The sequence below is a fragment of the Dama dama genome, chromosome 12, assembly GCF_033118175.1.
Source record: "Dama dama isolate Ldn47 chromosome 12, ASM3311817v1, whole genome shotgun sequence".
Taxonomy (NCBI): domain Eukaryota; kingdom Metazoa; phylum Chordata; class Mammalia; order Artiodactyla; family Cervidae; genus Dama; species Dama dama.
In genome coordinates this window covers 59,514,149-59,533,163 of record NC_083692.1, presented here as the reverse complement: position 1 = coordinate 59,533,163, position 19,015 = coordinate 59,514,149, and the positions used below count along the sequence as shown (strand labels likewise).

At 41.4% G+C, this 19,015-nt stretch overlaps 2 protein-coding genes across 4 annotated transcripts; one reads left to right on the top strand and one right to left on the bottom strand.

Moving 5' to 3' along the window:
- The first annotated feature begins 5,102 nt into the window (after positions 1–5,102).
- On the top strand, positions 5,103–17,225 carry LRR1 (leucine rich repeat protein 1). 3 transcript variants are annotated; one of them, XM_061157430.1, is made up of 4 exons: positions 5,103–5,383; positions 8,542–8,643; positions 10,996–11,717; positions 15,070–17,225. In XM_061157430.1, the coding sequence occupies exons 1-4, from the start codon at positions 5,171–5,173 to the stop codon at positions 15,308–15,310; spliced, it is 1,278 nt and encodes a 425-aa protein (XP_061013413.1). In that variant the 5' UTR covers positions 5,103–5,170; the 3' UTR covers positions 15,311–17,225. The 3 variants fall into 3 exon arrangements, with proteins under 3 accessions (XP_061013413.1, XP_061013414.1, XP_061013415.1); XM_061157431.1 differs by having other exon boundaries at positions 8,545–8,643; positions 15,070–17,224; XM_061157432.1 differs by lacking the exon at positions 10,996–11,717 and having other exon boundaries at positions 8,545–8,643; positions 15,070–15,228.
- Positions 17,226–17,642: 417 nt separating this feature from the next.
- On the bottom strand, positions 17,643–18,989 carry RPL36AL (ribosomal protein L36a like). The gene is made up of 2 exons (XM_061157434.1): positions 18,831–18,989; positions 17,643–18,154 (listed from the first exon to the last, which is right to left on the bottom strand). Exon 2 carries the CDS (start codon positions 18,121–18,123, stop codon positions 17,803–17,805), a length of 321 nt encoding a protein of 106 aa, XP_061013417.1. The 5' UTR covers positions 18,124–18,154; positions 18,831–18,989; the 3' UTR covers positions 17,643–17,802.
- Positions 18,990–19,015: the final 26 nt, after the last annotated feature.

The following is a 19,015-nucleotide window of genomic DNA, read 5'->3' as shown; positions in this document are numbered from 1 at the left end:
TTATATTTGGCCTTCTAATGGCCTAAAAATGACAACTGTTCTTTCTATTTGAATTTTGATGATGCAGAGCATGTTTTCCTATGTTTATAAGCCAGCCATGTATCCTTATCTGATAATTTCTCCTTCCAGTCTACAGTCCACTTTCTTAATGTTTTACTGGGCTGTAGTTTGTGTATTTGTAAATGTTTACATGAAAGAAAATTAGCTCTTTGATCATCATATTGGTTGCAAATGGTTTTAAAGGTTTTGTATCAAAATTTATAAAACTGATAGGTTTACAATTTTTTTTTCACTGTGTTTTCTTGTAGTACTGTTATAATTTTGGTTTTCATTTTAAATCCTGAATCCACCCAAAAGTTATGTCTCCATCCCCCACGAGTATGGGAGAAATCCAGTTTCTTTCCCTACCAAATGGCTACCTACTTATTCTAACACAAGGATTACCCAAATGCCTACTAATCAGTAAGCTTACTCTATTCTAGCACAATATAGGCTCTCATACATATTTGTTAAATGATATCCATTTATTCATTCATTTATGCTGCAAATATGCATTGAGTACCTACAATATGTGAACATTATGCTTGATCTTAAATATAACAGTAGTGACTCAAGAAGCTGTCCAGGAAGCTTGTAGTCTATTGGTGAAGACAGGCATTAAATAAGTAATCATATAGCAATTATTTTGGAGAAGATAACCTAAGATTCCTCTTGCTGTGAACATCCAAACTTGCTAGAAGAAACATGGTACATTTAAAAATGCAGAGGTGAGCTCCATGGACTCTCAAAGATCGCATATTAAGAAGTAACTGAAAACCACAAAGGCTGCTCTGGAGAGATTTGTCTAGCTAGTTTTTAGGACCTGGATTCGAAAGAGAAAAAGAGGCAAGGCTTTGGGTAACTGTATTCAATTAAACTGCAGAGTGGAAATTCATGAAGTTTTCTTGGAAGAATTAAATACAGCATTTGAGACTTACGTTCTAGTACTATTTGTTCTACCAGTGACTATCTGTGAGGTCACAGGCAAACTCCTTTACTCTTTTTGGCCTCCACTACTCTTGCGTAAAATGAGAGAACTGAATTAGAATACTATAAACTGTGTTTCAAGGTAAGAGAAACCCAAGTAGGCAGGTAGGCACTAAGAGAGGGCATCAGAGGGCAGACAGACTGAAACCACAATCACAGAAACCTAGCCAATCTGATCACAGGACCACAGCCTTGTCTAACTCAATGAAACTACGCTAGGCCGTGTGGGGCCACCCAAGACAGACAGGTCATGGTGGAGAGGTCTGACAGGATGTGGTCCACTGGAGAAGGGAATGGCAAACCACTTCAGTATTCTTGCCTTGAGAACCCCATGAACAGTATGAAAAGGCAAAAAGATAGGACACTGAAAGATTAACTCCCCAGGTCAGTAGGTGCCCAATATGCTACTGGAGATCAGTGGAGAAATAACTCCAGAAAGAGTGAAGGGATAGAGCCAAAGCAAAAACAACACCCAGTTGTGGATGGGACTGGTGATAGAAGCAAGGCCCGATGCTGTAAACAGCAATATTGCATAGGAACCTGAAATGTTAGGTCCATGAATCAAGGAAAATTGGAAGTGGTCAAACAGGAGATGTCAAGAGTGAACATCGACATTCTAGGAATCAGCGAACTAAAAACCACTGGAATGGGTAGATTTAACTCAGATGACCATTATATCTACTACTGTGGGCAGGAATCCCTTAGAAGAAATGGAGTAGCCATCATAGTTAACAAAAGAGTCCGAAATGCAGTACTTGGTTGCAATCTCCAAAACGATAGAATGATCTCTCTTCGTTTCCAAGGCAAACCATTTCAATATCACGGTAATCCAAGTCTATGCCCCGACCAGTAATGCTAAAGAAGCTGAAGTTGAACGGTTCTATGAAGATCTACAAGACCTTATAGAATTAACACCCAAAAAAGATGTCCTTTTTATTATAGGGGACTGGAATGCAAAGTAGGAAGTCAAGAAACACCTGGAGTAACAAGCAAATTTGGCCTTGGAGTACAGAATGAAGCAGGGAAAAAGCTAATAGAGTTTTGCCAAAAGAACGCACTGGTCATAGTAAACACCCTCTTCCAACAACACAAGAGAAGACTCTACACATGAACATCACCAGATGGCCAACACCGAAATCAGATTGATTATACTCTTTGCAGCCAAAAATGGAGAAGCTCTATACAGTCAGCAAAAACAAGACTGGGAGCTGACTGTGGCTCAGATCATGAACACCTTATTGCCAAATTCAGACTGAAATTGAAGAAAGTGGGGAAAACCACAAGACCATTCAGGTATGACCTAAATCAAATCCCTTATGATTATACAGTGGAAGTGAGAAGTAGATTTAAGGGACTAGATCTGATAGACAGAGTGCCTGATGAGCTATGGACGGAGGTTCGTGACATTGTACAGGAGACAGGGATCAAGACCATCCCCAAGAAAAAGAAAAGCAAAAATGAAAATGGCTGTCTGAGGAGGCCTTACAAATAGCTGTGAAAAGAAGAGAAGCGAAAAGCAAAGGAGAAAAGGAAAAATATACCCATTTGAAGGCAGAGTTTCAAAGAATAGCAAGGAGAGATAAGAAAGCCTTCCTCAGCAGTCAATGCAAAGAAATAGAGGAAAACAATAGAATGGGAAAGACTAGAGATCTCTTCAAGAAAATTTAAGATACCAAGGGAACATTTCATGCAAAGATGGTCTCAATAAAGAATAGAAATGGTATGGACCTAACAGAAGCAGAAGATATTTATTAAGAAGACGTGGCAAGAATACACAGAAGAACTGTACAAAAAAGATCTTCACGACCCATATCACGATGGTGTGATCACTCACCTAGAGCCAGACATCCTGGAATGTGAAGTCAAGTGGGCCTTAGGAAGCATCTCTAGAACAAAGCTAGTGGAGGTGATGGAATTCCAGTTGAGCTATTTCAAATCCTAAAAGATGGTGCTATGAAAGTGCTGCACTCAATATGTCAGCAAATTTGGAAAACTCAGCAGTGGCCACAGGACTGGAAAAGGTCAGTTTTCATTTCAATCCCAAAGAAAGGTAATGCCAAAGAATGCTCAAACTACTGCACAATTGCACTCATCTCACACTAGTAAAGCAATGCTCAAAATTCTCCAAGCCAGGCTTCAGCAATACATGAACCGTGAACTTCAAGCTGGTTTTAGAAAAGGCAGAGGAACCAAAGATCAAATTGCCAACATCCGCTGGATCATCGAAAAAGCAAGAGAGTTTCAGAAAAACATCTACTTCTGCTTTACTGACTATGCCAAAGTGTTTGACTATGTGGATCACAATAAATTGTGGAAAATTCTGAAAGAGATGGGTATACCAGACCACCTGACCTGCCTCTTGAGAAACCTGTATGCAGGTCAGGAAGCAACAGTTAGAACTGGACATGGAACAACAGACTTGTTCCGAATAGGAAAAGGAGTACGTCAAGGCTGTATATTGTCACCCTGCTTATTTAACTTATATGCAGAGTACGTCATGAGAAACGCTGGGCTGGAAGAAGCACAAGCTGGAATCAAGATGGCTGGGAGAAATATCAATAACCTCAGATGTGCAGATGACACCACCCTTATGGTAGAAAGGGAAAAAGAACTAAAGAGCCTCTTGATGAAAGTGAAAGAGGAGAGTGAAAAAGTTGGCTTAAAGCTCAACATACAGAAAACTAAGATCATGGCATTCGGTCCCATCACTGCATGGGAAATAGATGGGGAAACAATGGAAATCGTGGCTGACTAATTTTTGGGCTCTAAAATCACTGCAGATGGTGATTGCAGCCATGACATTAAAAGACGGTTACTCCTTGGAGGCAAAGTTATGACCAACCTAGACAGCATATTAAAAAGCAGAGACATTACTTTGTCAACAAAGGTCCATCTGGTCAAAGCTATGGTTTTTCCAGTAGTCATGTATGGATGTGAAAGTTGGACTATAAAGAAAGCTGAGCGCTGAAGAATTGATGCTTTTGAACTGTGGTGTTGGAGAAGACTCTTGAGAGTCCCCTGGACTGCAAAGAGATCCAAGCAGTCCATCCTAAATGAGATCAGTCCTGGGTGTTCATTGGAAGGACTGATGTTGAAGCTGAAACTCCAATACTTTGGCCACCTGATACAAAGAGCTGATTCATTTGAAAAGACCCTGATGCTGGGAAGGATTGAGGGCAGGAGGAGAAGGGGACGGCAGAGGATGAGATGGTTGGATGGCATCATCTACTCAATGGACATGAGTTTGGGTAAGCTCCGGGAGTTGGTGATGGACAGAGAGGCCTAGCGTGCTGCGGTTCACCGGGTCCCAAAGAGTCAGACAAGGAGTCCGAATGGTCCAGAAGGTCTTTCCAAGTCTCAGATGCAGTTAAGTCAGTCACTCCATCCAATCCACTAGCGGTTGTAAACAGGGAATCTGTATAATAGGGATTGTTGTTTAGTCTCTAAGTCTTGTCGGACTCTTTTGCGATCCCATGGACTGTAGCCCGCCAGGCTGCTCTGTCCATGGGATTTTTCAGGCAAAAAATATTGGAGTGGGTTGCCAGTTCCCTCTCCATCATTTACCAAGACAAATATTATCATATCAAGTTCCCTTCTGATGTGGCTATTGTCTCTTCCAGAGCACCCAAAACAAAACACCAGCCTATCAGCGCCCCAGCTGGCAGTGGGCAACTCTCAAAGCTAGGTAGACAAAAAGACTTTCCCCAAAACACAGGAACTACAGCCTTTCTTGGGAAACTCAAAGACCCCACGTGTGCGGGCTGCGTGTAAACTGTCAGCAGCGGAAACTCGTACTCGGCCCCAAAGTGTTACAGCTGGGGCGGTCAGCGCGCGCTCCCGGGAAAGGACCTGGCGCCCCCGCCGATCGCCCGGCTCGGGAGGCGCGAGCCGGATCCTCCGGCGGTCGGTTTCGGCGGTTCACAGCCACAGTGCAGGCTTGGTCCTGCAAGAGAGAGGGGACCCCGTCCGCCCCCGCAGGACTCGTGGGGCCGCTGCCCGAAGAAACGGGCGCGTCGGCACCGCGAGCCGGCAGGCAGATCCCCGGACAGCCCGTGTTCGAGGGCCCCGGCGGCGGCGCGGCGGCGCGGGAAGGGGGAAGTTTCAAAGCCGAGTGGTGGGAGCCGGTGGCTGGTGTCCCGGCGGGATGAGGCTGCACTGCGAGGTGGAGGTGGTCAGCCGGCACTTGCCCGCCTTGGGGCTGAGGAACCGGGGCAAGGGCGTCCGGGCGGTGTTGAGCCTCTGTCAGCAGGCGCCCAGGACTCCGCCGGGTCCCCGAGCTGGAGGCGAGCGGGGCTGCCGGCACCCCGCCTGCCTGTTCATTTCCACCCTGAAGGACAAGCGCGGGACCCGCTATGAGGTGCGTGGAGCCGGCGGCTCAGGGCTGGCAGCCAGGCGTTCTTGCCCTAAGCGCTCGACTGTTTCCCCAGCTGGACTCCGCCTTGGGGGTTCCCGAGCGCGCGGTCCCTGAACCCCACCATCATCCGGACCCTGGCGTCTCCCTACGGACCCGAAGGCGGAAAGATTTTGAGAGTCACTTCTTATTTTTCTTGCCCATTTCTGCGACTTTATTGACCGCCTTGCTACTTAGTAGTAGATAGCAACCCTGCCCCTTTATTGAAATTTCGGCCTGCGTGTAGCATCAGTCCAGTTTGGGAGAACCGTAAAATGACTACACTTTGTTTTTGTTTTTTATGACTACACTTTGGTTCAGTAGATTGTTTCTCCCAGTTCCTCCGCTAAGTTTGTTTGTTCTTAAGACTTTGTGGGATGCGTCTAAGGTTGTTAGGCCAGATTGTGCGGTGCTAAGTCGCTTCAGTCTTGTCCGACTCATTGCGACCCCAGGGACTGCATCCCGCCAGGCTCCTCTGTCCATGGGATTTTCCAGGCAAGAATACTGGAGTGGGTTGCCATTTCCTCCTCCAGGGGATCTTCCCGACTAGTACAGCAGTAAAGCAGTGATGCTTGGGTTGCATCTTGACAATTTTATTAAAATTCTTGGCTACTGCATCTCTCTCTCTTAGCTGTTTAATTTCCTAAGTTTTGATTTGTTAGGTCCAGGGCTTTTTTGTATCTACATAACAGGAGTAAACCCTCTAGAAGAAGTTGGAAACTGAAATAGAATTTTTAAAGCACAAGTTTTATAAAATCCTTTTACCTTGATTCCCAGGCACGTTCTTTTGTGAAAATGATTGGAATACCCTTGTGCCTACTATAATAAAATTGAGGGGCGATTCATCACCCTCTGTTGCATCTAACTCTTGACTGGGTTTTATACAATTTCTAGGATTGTTTCCCTTACAGTGCTGTATCCTCAGTAAATACTCTTTGTTGAGGAAGAGTTGATGTTTTTCAGAGCCAGGTAAATGTTTGTGTAAGTAGTTGAAAGTCTAAATAATTCCACTTTTCCAGTGGAATCACCTCATGTAATTTTTCAAATGGAAAGGACTTCTGTCACCAAATTTTAAAGATTAGAAAACTGTTAGGTGAGCGAAGCAAACTCATAACCAGAATTGGGTCTCCCTTTTTTCCCTGTTGACCTCCCTAAAACTTATCTTCATGCCTACCTTAGGTACTGTCTGTTTTAAGAGTCTGTTATGATCTCTCCTTTAAAACTTCCGCTGTACTAATGTCAGTACCTGAAAATCCTAACAAAAATTTTATTGTAAACCACTAATTGAAGACTTAGTGTTTGCAGGATGCAATGCTGGATAGATACTATGGGAAATAAACCTGATTTAGTCACTGTTTTTCCAAGACTAGAAAGGGAAAAACAGAAGCCACCACTTACAAAGGTGGGCTATAATTGCTATAATAAAGGTAGAAGCAGAGTAGTATCATATAGTATAATATTAAAAATGAAATGAATTCTGATTCAAGTCTTTGAGAAATTTTGTGGAAGAGGTGGGTGCCACAGGGCTTGGGACATAGTAGGTGGCAAGTAAACATTTATTTGATAAGTTAAGGTGGTTTGGTCTTGGCCTTGAGGAGTAGGAATTAGTGCTGAGTGTGGAAGCACCTTGGGGCTCTTTCTTACAACCTTCTACTTTGCTGTCCCATGACTTCAGCTGTCATCCATCTGACTGATTTCCACATCTGTATCTTTGCTAGTCCTCTCCCTTAACTTCCAACTTTAACCAGCTACCTACTGGAAATCTTCATTTGGTTGTGTCACAGTATTTCAAACTCAGAATACCTCCAGATTAATTTTCCTTGCCACCCCTGACCCAGCTTTTCTGATGGTGTTCTGCAACTCCTTTAAGGAGTATTCTGTCCCTCTCCAGGAACCTTAAAGACTTTCCTTCCCCATATCCAATTTGTTGAATTCTTTCAATTCTGCTTCCTGGGTAACTTTCGTATTTTCATACCCCCTTCCATCCCAGGTGTCGCCTAAACCACCATTGTCCCTTGCCTGGCTAGTTTCTTAAAGGATCTCCTACCTCTACCATTGTCTTTCCTCCATCCTGTTCCCCCCTCTCCCAAAGTTCATTATTAAACTTTGTAGTTAAAGGGAACTTTTCAAAATGCAGATCTAACAGTAATATCCACTGAATATTCATCTAATCTTTACCGTCTAATCTGTTTACCTCTCTACACTCACCTCTTTTCACTTGATCTTCCAGGCATACCGAACGTCTTTCAACCTCCTCACAGTTGCCAAACTCTCTTACCTTCAAGGCTTTGCACACTATTCCATCTTATTTATATACTACCTCCCTCTCCTCCCCTCCCCTCAGTATCTTCACTTGCCTAACATCTCTTAATCCTTCATTTCTTACTCATTTCGGTTCTCTTTCATACCCCCAGACCAGGTAAGACTCCTTTCCTATATAAGGTCTTATAGCGGCCTGTACTTTATTGTCTTAATATGTGTTATGCTTGTAATTACTTGTTTAATAAACTTTCTCTCATGAAATTGGCAACTTGATAAGTGTAATTACCATGTTGGTCTTATTTACCACTCTTGTCCCAAGCCCCCTGTCATAGTGCCTGGTACATAGTGGCTTCTCAATAAATAGTTGTTAAAGTCTGCAGCAGAATCAACATCAGTTATTAAAGATTACTGAGCAGCTATTTTATGTTAGTCACTCTTCTGGCTCTGGGAAAATAATACTGAACAAAGGAGACAAGATTCCTGCTTTCATCAAGTTTATATATATATGCCTACCCCAGGCTAATAGACTGAAGTTAAGAAAGCAGGTAACTACTATTGGCAACTCTTACTACAGCCAGAGTTAGAATGGGAGGGGAGAAGCATTCTCCTCAAACAAAGGGGATTCTGAGGAAGGAAGAGTTACTGGACAGGTAGAACAATTGTATCTTACCCAAAGCTGGATGAGGAGTATAAATACCCCCAAAACCAATTAAGCAAAAACCTTTAAATCTTAAAACCACAAAGCACCCAGACGTAAGGACTAAAAGCCAAACTGAATCCTGACTAAGTGGCATATTGCAGCTGTAATAAATACTGAATAACAGTACCTGGTTTTGTCATTTTCTTCCCCCATTGGTTTTAAGCAGCTAAAGGAGAACATTGAGCAGTTCTTCACCAAATTTGTGGATGAGGGGAAAGCCACTGTTCGGTTAAAGGAGCCTCCCGTGGACATCTGTCTCAGTAAGGTATGGTATTAATGCGTAGGTTGGTTTACTGTAAAGAGAATGGAGGCTGTGTCAGGAGCCTGATCTCCCACAGAGCTGAACAGAGCAGGCACTTGCAGGCATGTTTGAGGAAGTGATGGCAGCTTCCCGGCTTGCTTGTGTGGCCTTGAAAAGAGCAGAGTCAGTCTTAGAAAAGTTGCCCAGGATGAGAAGGAAAACTGGTTTTGCTTCTATGCCCAAGATGGAGCCTCAGGGTGTTCTTAGAACTCTGTAAGCAGGTGGCACAGGTCTGCATGTTGCCAGCTGAATCACAGGTGACAAATCTAAATTTGGTGTTAAAAAAAAAAAAAAGGATAAAATACAATTAGAAACACTTTAGGGGACATTTTACTTACTATAATCATTTTTTAAAATACAGAAACCATTAAGATAAAAAACTGTTTTCTTCTTTGCCTTTTTTCTCGCTTTTTCCTTTTTTTCCCTTCCCAGAGGGTAGGAGCTGTGATTTGTTCAACCTTGCATTTTCCTTTATCCTTGACCCCAAGTCAAGTGCTTTGTAAACATTTGAAGTTTAATAACTGTTTAAGCTGTTTTATTGAATGGAGGCGCTTTGTCCTACCTCCTCCTGTTCTGGTTTTTCATTTTCTCTTGCTATTCAGCCTGTCCTGCCACTGACTCCTACCTACAAACAAGCTGAGAGTCCTACCAATTACAATAGAAGAGACAAATTTCTAGAACATTGAGGCTAAAACTGTTGGTTCCACTTTCTCAGTATCTCTTTTGACCTCTACTTTCACTGTTTTATTCATAAAACACTATCAAAAGTCAGTGATCTCTTCCTATATGCTAATCACATTGCCATGATTACTCATCCTTTTTGAGCTCTGTAGAATTTGACACTGATGACCACTCCCTTCATAGTAACTTTTCTTTCTTGCCACCTGTGATAGGGCACTGTGCCGGTTTATCTTCAGTTTTCTTAGCTGCTCCTTTGTTTCCTGTTTCTTGGCAACCTTTTTTCTATCCTGGGAGTGAAGAATTTATTCCCTTCTCTGCCAGCTGTCTGCCATACATGCTGTTACCACAGCTCAGCCTTTAATGTGTGTAACTCCCAAGTCGGTCCCTCTGCTGGACCTACCTAACCCAGGTCACCAGACTTTCCTCACTTCACTTCACTGTGTAAATTGCTGCGAGAATAATATGTAGCTCTTGTTACGTCATTCTCAACTCAAAATTCTTCAGTGATTTCCCACAGCTTGATCATTCTGTCCTCCTTACCCTGGCATCAAGGGTACTCATTTATACTCTATAGCCATACAATATTTCTACTCTTTTACTCTTCTGCAAAACTCCCACGTTCCAACCAAATAGTTTCCCAAACTTGCTGAAATTTCACTAGTCCTTCATATATAAAGTTTTTGAAACTTCTAAAGTATCCAGCAAGTATTTTTATTGCTGACTTAATTCACATATCACTTTAATAGTGATTTCTCTGTCCAGCTGAAAGCAGTCTCTTGCTTTTGATGTGTTGTACAACTTTTGGCAGTAAATGCTAAGTTACACCTACCTTTATTTTTTAAAGTTTCTTGATATATATATGTATATATATATATAATTTTTACTTCTTTTATTTTTGGCTGCATTGAGAGTTGCAGTGCATGGGCATCTCATTGCAGTGACTTCTCTTGTGGAGCATAGACTCTAGGCGAGTGGGTTTCAGTAGTTGTGACCTGTGGGCTCAGTAGTACCTCTTGGACTTAGTTGCCCTGCAGCATGTGAGATCTTCCCGGACCAGGGATCGAACCCATGTCCCGTGCATTGGCAGGCAGATTCTTATCCACTGCGCCACTAGGGAAGTCCTTGGCCTTGCTTTTGACTGGGCTATTGCTTTTCACAGTTCCTAGTCTTTGAGAATAACCCTCCTGGGTACTTTGCACTTCACAGCACTACCTCAGTCTGTCTCAAAGGCACCAGAGATTTGAGTCAGCTCATCTTTTCATTTTCTTTTGGTTACCAAGGTTAAGTGGCTTTAAAAAAATTTTTTGTTGGATTATAGTTGATGGGTCAGTTCATCTTAAATCCAAGTCTTCAGTGGAATCTTCATGTTTTCCTGTTTTATTTTATATTCATATGGTTCCCCCTGTGAACAGTTTTATTTAGAGCGTGTCAACATAATTTTTTCAAAAACTTTAAAAATTTTTGTATATGTAATGAAATTTAGTGAAAATAGAATACTGAAAAAAAATTTAGTAATTTTCAATAAATAATTGCATGATTTACATATACAACTTCACCACGTTTTAGGATGAATTAGCATGTATGTATTACCTAAAATGGAATTTATAATTGTACAACCTACTTTTACATCTTCAGGCCAATTCCAGCAGTCTAAAGGGTTTCCTTTCAGCTGTGCGACTGGCTCATAGAGGCTGTGATGTTGAGGCACCACTGTCAACCCTCACACCAGTGAAGACTTCAGAATTTGAAAAATTTAAAACTAAAATGGTTATCACATCCAAAAAGGACTATCCTCTAAGCAAGAACTTCCCCTATTCTCTGGAACATCTTCAGACTTCTTATTGTGGGCTCGTCCGGGTTGATATGCGTATGCTTTGCTTAAAAAACCTTAGAAAATTAGACTTGAGTCATAATCATATAAAAAAGCTTCCAGCTACAATTGGAGACCTCATCCACCTTCAAGAACTTAACCTGAATGATAACCACTTGGAATCATTTAGTGTAGCCTTGTGTCAGTCTACACTCCAGAAGTCACTTCGGAGTTTGGATATCAGCAAGAACAAAATTAAGGCACTCCCCGTGCAGTTTTGCCAGCTCCGAGAACTTACAGATTTAAAACTTGATGATAATGAATTGATTCGACTTCCTTTCAAGATGGGACAACTGAGGAAGCTGCGTTTTTTGTCAGCAGCTCGAAATAAGCTTCCATTTTTGCCTAGTGAATTTAAAAATTTATCCCTTGAGTACTTGGATCTTTTTGGAAATACTTTTGAACAACCAAAAGTCCTTCCAATTATACACCTGCAAATGCCATTAACTTTACTGGAATCTTCTGCACGAACCATATTATATAATAGGTAAGCCTTTGATAGCATCATGGTATTTTCACCATTCTCACAGTTAAATCTTTAACATAGCTGTTTATACTGTGCACAATCTGACCCTTTGCTCCAGTGGATTCTTTTAAAAAGAAAAGTTATGGGCCTAGAAGAATGGGCATATGAATAAACACAGATAAACTTTATAATGCTCATAGACACCCACTGAAACCCAAGCCAGTCTTCCCTCTTCACCATCCCAGCTTAAGTACTCTTATCCTAAAGCAGTGGTTCTCAGATTTTACTTCACATTAGAATTACCTAAGGAGCTTTAAAAAATTCTGATGATTAGTCCCCACCCCAGACTTACTAAATCAGAATGTTTGGGAGTAGGACTGAGTTTTTTTTTTTTTTTTAATATCCAGGTGTTTCTAATGTACGGCTAGCTAGGATTAAGTCTTGGCTTACTTCTAAATTCATCACATCCCTGGGAGTCTTGTTTAGCAGATTTTGTTTTAGGGGTCTGAGGTAGAGATCTGCTTTTTAAACTGCATTCAAGGTGAGGCTGCTAGTTCCTGAGTTACACTTTGAGTACTAAAGCTCTAAAAGTAACTTGGGCTTCCCTTGTAGCTTAGTTGGTAAAACATCTGCCTGCAGTGCAGGAGACCCGGGTTTGACTCCTGGGTTGGGAAGATCCCCTGGAGAAGGAAATGGCAACCCACTCCAGTATTCTTACCTGGAGAATCCCATGGATGGAGGAGCCTGGCAGGCTACCATTCATGGGGTTGCAAGAGTCAGACACAACTTAGCAACAACATCACCACCACCACCAAAAGTACCTCAAAGGGCTCATTATTGTTTTAAGGCAATGATCCTTGAAAGTTGAGGAGTGCATCACCAATCATGCTTATTGTAACATGGTACTTAACTAAAGCAGATTGCTGGTCCCAACCCTCAGAGATTCTTATTCAGTAAATTTGGAGTGGGGATGAAGAAACTGCATCTCTCACAAGTTCTAAGGAGATGCTGACAATGCTGCTCAGGGGACCACACTTGGGAGGGCTGCTGGTTTCAGGTATTGACTCTTAATTAGGAGTTTAAAATTATCTCTTAAATGACAGTACATGTAAGTGCCAAGAATAGTGCCTGGTTAATAATAGGTCTCAATAAATACTCACTGGATTTATAAATACATGTGATTTGCTTATTTAGCAAATTAAAAATCAGTGTTATCATTAGTTGTAGAGGAGCTTCTAAATAATATAGATGTGAAATACATACCTAGATCTGGTCATATGGGTCCTAGATTCTACCTCAGATCAACTAGTTCAGAATCTCCAGAGATGGGCCCCTACTGTGTGTCATATATTTGTTAAAGTCTCCAGAAGTGATATTCATGATTCAGGTTAAAACCGCTGATTTGAGAGAACTCTAAATGGTGTCTTTTGGCAATAAACTACTCCCAGCTCTCTTGTTCTTTGCATTCTCTGAGACTTATATATGAAAAAAAAATAATGTATTTATTCAAATTTGAAAATTATGTCCAAGTGAAAAATGCTGTAAATGGTCACTGATGATTTGAAAGGATCATAAATTGGCTAGGACGACTCTGATCTTTACTGAAGTATAATTTTGCAAATTTCCAACTGCCTAGGTTTAAGAATATAGATCCAAAGCCATGAGAACAATCTCTGCTATTTAGCTGTTGATAGATTGTCCTATGGAGAAGGCAGTGGCAACCCACTTCAGTACTCTTGCCTGGAAAATCCCATGGATGGAGGAGCCTTGTAGGCTGCAGTCCACGGGGTTGCTAGGAGTTGGACACGACTAAGCGACTTCACTTTCACTTTTCACTTTCATGCATTGGAGAAGGAAATGGCAACCCACTCCAGTGTTCTTGCCTGGAGAATCCCAGGGACGGGGGAGCCTGGTGGGCTGCCGTCTATGGGGTTGCACAGAGTTGGACACAACTGAAGTGACTTAGCAGCAGCAGATTGTCCTAACTACTGGTTACAAACATAAATTTATAGTCTATTAGAAAAATATGCGGGGACTTACATTGGGTAGAAAATACAGTTTTTAACTGTTTCCTGTTTTTCTTAGTCTATAACCAAGAGCCTGGAATATAAGCAAGTGGTTTTTTAAAAAAAAAAAAATCACTTACACAAGTTAACAGATTAGTACATGTGAAAAAATGAAAAATTTAAACAAAGTCAATCCCATTCTTTAAGTAAGTAAGCCACTATTTTTTATTTGATGTGCACTTTTCTACTAGGGTTTTAAATGCCAGTTAAGGGACTTCCTGGAGGTCCAGTGGTTAAGACTGTACTTCCAGTGCAGGGGTTACAGGTCAGGGCACTAAGATGCCACATGCTGTGTGGCAAAACAAACAGCACCAGTTTAAATTGTAACAGTAGGTTTTGCTTGTTGCTAAAGATCTGAACACCTGTTAATGTGCCAGCCTATGTACTAGAGAAAGAATAAAGAAAAGAGTGTGGGAGACACAAAAGTGCTTGGGGTACGACTGTGTTTAGGGTGCAGGAGAGAGCTGGGCACTGAGCAGGCAATCTCGAGATTGTCTCAGTGTTATGCAGTGAAAGTGAAGTCTCTCAGTTGTGTCCGGTGACCCCAAGGACTGTAGCCTACCAGGCTCCTCCGTCCATGGGATTTTCCGGGCAAGAATACTGGAGTGGGTTGCCATTTCCTTCTCCAGGAGATCTTCCCCACCCAGGGATCGAACCCGCGTCTCCCGCATTGTAGACAGACGCTTTACACCTGAGCCACCAGGAAAGTGTTACACAGGGTGAGAGCAGTTGTATTGGGGGCCACCGAAGTTTTAAGTAAGAGGGTGAATGATTTAATTTAAGCACCGTTAGGAGCCTTGCTTGCTTTAGTAAAGTAAAACTAATATCACAAACAACATTTTTTAAATTTGTTTCACACCGTGTAGGATTCTCTTGAACACCTGATGCCTAGGAGTGTATATGTATTTATTTAAATAAATGTTTCTTCACAGATAGAACTGAGAAATTCTCTCATTACCATTTATAGGAATTGTATGAGAGCACCATACATTTAAATTATGTTACACTGGCCATACAGTATAATTATATAAAGGACAGATGACTCTTTCCTTGTATTCAGTGGGTTATACTATTAAGTGGCCATACTAAAAGGTACCTACTTTATGGAGTAGTATAGATCCTCTTAGGCTTATGTCATATGCTGTTATTTAGTATATTTTTCCCATTTGTACCAGTTTGGAAAATAAAAACAACATACTGGATTAATTTATTTTCCCATGGTTATAATTCAGTGTCTAATAATTCATGTCCTAATACATGAAGTTTTGAATTATTAAAAAATACCTTTAAAATGTTTTTTCCAATAGGATTCCATATGGCTCTCATATCATTCCTTTCCATCTTTGTCAAGATTTGGATACTGCAAAAACCTGTGTTTGTGGAAGATACAGCATAAGCAGTTTTATTCAAGGAACTACTACCATGAATCTACACTCTGTTGCTCACACTGTGGTCTTAGTAGATAATATGGGTGGTACTGAAGCACCCATTATCTCTTACTTCTGTTCTCTAGCCTGTTATGTAAATTCTTGTGATATGCTCAAGTAATAGGTGGGGTTATCTTTTAATGTTAAACAGGTATTGATCCTAACCACTCTGGTTGTAGAATTTTCTTAATTTTTTTCTTGCATTTAAGTTAAATTGAGTTTGTTTGCAGAAAATACACTTTGGACTAATACAGTCTAAATTGTAGTGAAAACTTGTTCAAAATGAAACTACGTATGTTTTTAAACACTTGTATTTTCTGGTATATTTTTCTATATACGGAATTTTATATTCACCAAACATAAAGTAGAAGTTGTTTTGGACAAATAGACTTCAGCCTTTAAAAGTTTTATAATATTAATCGCATAATCTTTGTTGTGATTTTTAAGTTTTTCCATTTTTAGGGTTGGAATAAGGTTTTGGTGTTGGATAGGAATAGGAGAAAATTTCTACTTTTTTACTGATTAAGTTCTGTATTATATGAGGGTTGTTCTTTTTCTGTTGGTCAGGTTTTTTAAACTTGGAGTATAATTGCTCTTCAGTGTTGTTAGTTTCTGCTGTACAACATAGTGAATTAGCTGTTGTTGTGTTGTGTGTGTCAGTCGTGTTTGACTCTTTGCATCTCTCTGTATACATACATCCCAACTCTTGAGCCTCCCACCCCTCTAGGTCATCACAGAGCACCAAGTTGAGCTCCCTGTGCTGTACACCAACTTTTGGTCTTTAAAACTAAGAATTTTATAAGAATCTTAGGACTTTCTAAACTCATAAATTACTGAGATATTGACCAAAAATATTATAAAATTTTAGTAAGTTTCTTTACAAACATGGTTCTTTAAAAAGTGATTGGGGGGAACATATTTAAAAGTAATTCAGTGCTTACCTGATTTTTACATGTTCCTGTAGAGAATTATTTCATCAATAAACACAGGTATAATAGGCTATGTTGGGAATAAATGCTAACGCACTAGCCCTTTGCATTCTTCATCTACAAGCCATCTCCATGTAAGCATCTTAGCCTATTTAAAATTCATGTACAGAAAGCAGAATTTGTTCTCATAACCCATACCCTTTCCCAGTTTATTTTTCCTTTCACTTGATATTCAAACTTCTTTTTCTTTCTTGCCTTTATGTGTTTACTAGACTCACTTCATTCTGATTTTAACTTTCCATTTTATTCAGTCATGGTTGTTTACCTCAGCCCTCCCCACAGTTAATTTATAACATTAGAGTACCCCCCCCCCGAGTGTGTTCAAAAGGGTTCAAACAAGAGTTTGTCGTCATAACTCATGCTTTTTTCACAAGCTTCAGAACTTTTTGTAGTTAGAAGTCCATTATCAACTCCTACCTTACATTCAAGACTGAGGTCTAATAAAGTACTGTCCAAAAAACTGATGGAATTGTTTGTTCTGTCTCTTGTCCAATAGGGTGGTCACATGTGGCTAGTGAGCAATAAATGTAGTAATGAAATGAGGCACTGCATTAATATAAGTAGCTATATGGGGCTAGTAGTCCCTGCTGGAGTGTAAACTTGCAAAAAAATCAGGGGTTTTTTTTGGCAGCCATTGTGAGATATTAGTTCCCCAACCAGGGATTGAACCCGTGTCTTTAGCAATGAAAGCACTCAGTTGGAACCACTGGACCACTAGGGAATTCCCAAAGTCAGCTTTTAATTTTTTCAACTTGGATCCTCTGTTTGACTCAGTCTACTGTACACAGTTGTAGCTTATCCCCTTCACTTTTAAAATTTCACATTGGAGCATAACACAGTATTTAGTTTCAGGTGTACAGCAGTGATTCAGTTATACATGGATCTACTCTTTTTCAAATTATTTTTTCATTTAGGTCATTACAGAATATTGAGAATTCCTTGCGCTATACAGTAGGTCCTTGTTGGTTGTCTGTTTTAAATATTAGCAGTGTGTACATCAATCCCCAATTCCCACTCTATCCCTTCCCCCCCACCCGAAGTTTGTTGTCAATCTGTTTTGTAAAATTTTAAATTCATTTGTATCATATTTAGCCATGTCATGTCTTTCTCTGGCTTACTTCACCTATTATGATAATCTTCAGGTTCATCCATGTTGTTGCAAATGGGGTTATTTCATTCAATGGTCGAGCACTCTCATTTACTTTTTTTCAAAGTCTGATTAAGAACTTTCCCAGCAGCTCATCAATCATAATTATGAATTCACCCAACATAAATATATATTTTAAATTGACCTGGAAAAGTAAAGGATCAATTTTTCCCTTCTTTATGATTTATCTCCATAACCTAGTTAGAAAATTTGAGGTGGGACTCCTATCTTCTTTATAGATACATACAAAATGCCAGTTCTTGTGGAACGAAATTTAAATAATGAATTTGAGAAGAGGATGAACTTTAACCCACAAATAATTTGCCATTATTTTAATTTAGAACCATATTAGGCATGCAATTAATGTAAAACATACACAAGATTTTAGTAAGGATATCACTGTATTTATTCTCAGGAAATTTTTCTATAACTTCAACATTTTCCTCTCAAAACATAAGAACAAAAGAGTCCCAAATCTTAGAACTGGATCACTTGGCCCTTTCTCTTCTTATCTCCTCCGAGTTCAAAATGCTTGCACCTCTTAATGGCCAGCATCCTCTTGGATCTGCAGTTGGGTTCAACACATTCAAGTCTCAGCACGATCTTCTTGGTGGTTTTCGCCTTCTTCCGGAAAATTGGCTTGGTCTGCCCACCATAGCCACTCTGCTTCCGATCATAGCGCCTCTTTCCCTGGGCATACAGGGAATCTTTGCCCTTCTTATACTGGGTCACTTTGTGCGGCTGATGCTTTCCACACTTCTTACAGAAAGTCCTTCGGGTTTTAGGGACATTGACCATCTTTGCAGTAGAGGTGTCTTCGCGGTGCAAACTGTTGTAAAACCCGACAGCAAACGTTAGAACACTTGAAACAGCAGCGTTAAATCCACCAAGTACTCATTTTCCGTATGAGTAAGTGCACAACTTTTTGGAATGCTTAGATTTACAGAATGAGACTCACTGAAAAACAGCAAAAGCAGCAGCATAGGGACGCCCAGTACGGTCAGTCCCGCGTACAAAGTGGGATCCTTTTGGGGCTTAATTTATCGTGGTTGCCCAACAACTAAAGCGTAGTGGTGTGATACCTTATTTTCTCCGGCAGAGAGAGGGCCGAGGCTAGAGTTTATTTTCGACTCTCAGCGCACCCTTTCCCTCCATGTTCTAGCTCCCGGGCATGCCTGGCTCGGACGCGGGGTACAGCCACCGCCACGGCCCGCTCAGTCCCTTCGAGGACAGCATCTGCCTAGTTTCACTTTTGCCTTCAAAGCACCGTCACCCGTAAAAGCCCTGAAGGCTGACGTGTCCTTAATGAGTGCCTCGAGGCCGAGCAGCCGCCATGAGAGGGCCCTTTCCGGAAGGGAAAAGTGAATTCTGGAAATCCACTAACCAAGGCGGCGGGCCTCGCCCTCTCTCTCCTAACAGGGCTTACCAGCCCCGGCCCGGCCCAGCCTCGAATCCTGAGCACTGGAGGCTCCGCCGTGACCGCCACCACCCAAAACCCGGCTTACCGAGAGACGCGCCGTCCACGTTCCTGCCTCGCTCCGCTCGCGCCTCACCGGAAAAGGAGGGACGTGGCGGAAGTAGGAACTGGGCCTGAGCGGCAGTGCAGCGGACCAATAGGAGGCGGGCAGCGACGGCCGGGCGTCTCCGGACGTGTCCGGGAAGCGCCAACCGACGGCCAGGGGCGGGCCTG

What these genes read in the sequence shown, in the direction of transcription:
- LRR1 (XM_061157430.1), top strand. Translation starts at nt 5,171, where the DNA reads ATGAGGCTGCACTGCGAGGTGGAGGTGGTCAGCCGGCACTTGCCCGCC. An exon ending in AGCGCGGGACCCGCTATGAG is followed by an intron (nt 5,384 to 8,541) that starts GTGCGTGGAGCC and finishes ATTGGTTTTAAG; the next exon opens with CAGCTAAAGGAGAACATTGA. An exon ending in TGGACATCTGTCTCAGTAAG is followed by an intron (nt 8,644 to 10,995) that starts GTATGGTATTAA and finishes TTACATCTTCAG; the next exon opens with GCCAATTCCAGCAGTCTAAA.
- RPL36AL (XM_061157434.1), bottom strand. Translation starts at nt 18,123, where the DNA reads ATGGTCAATGTCCCTAAAACCCGAAGGACTTTCTGTAAGAAGTGTGGA.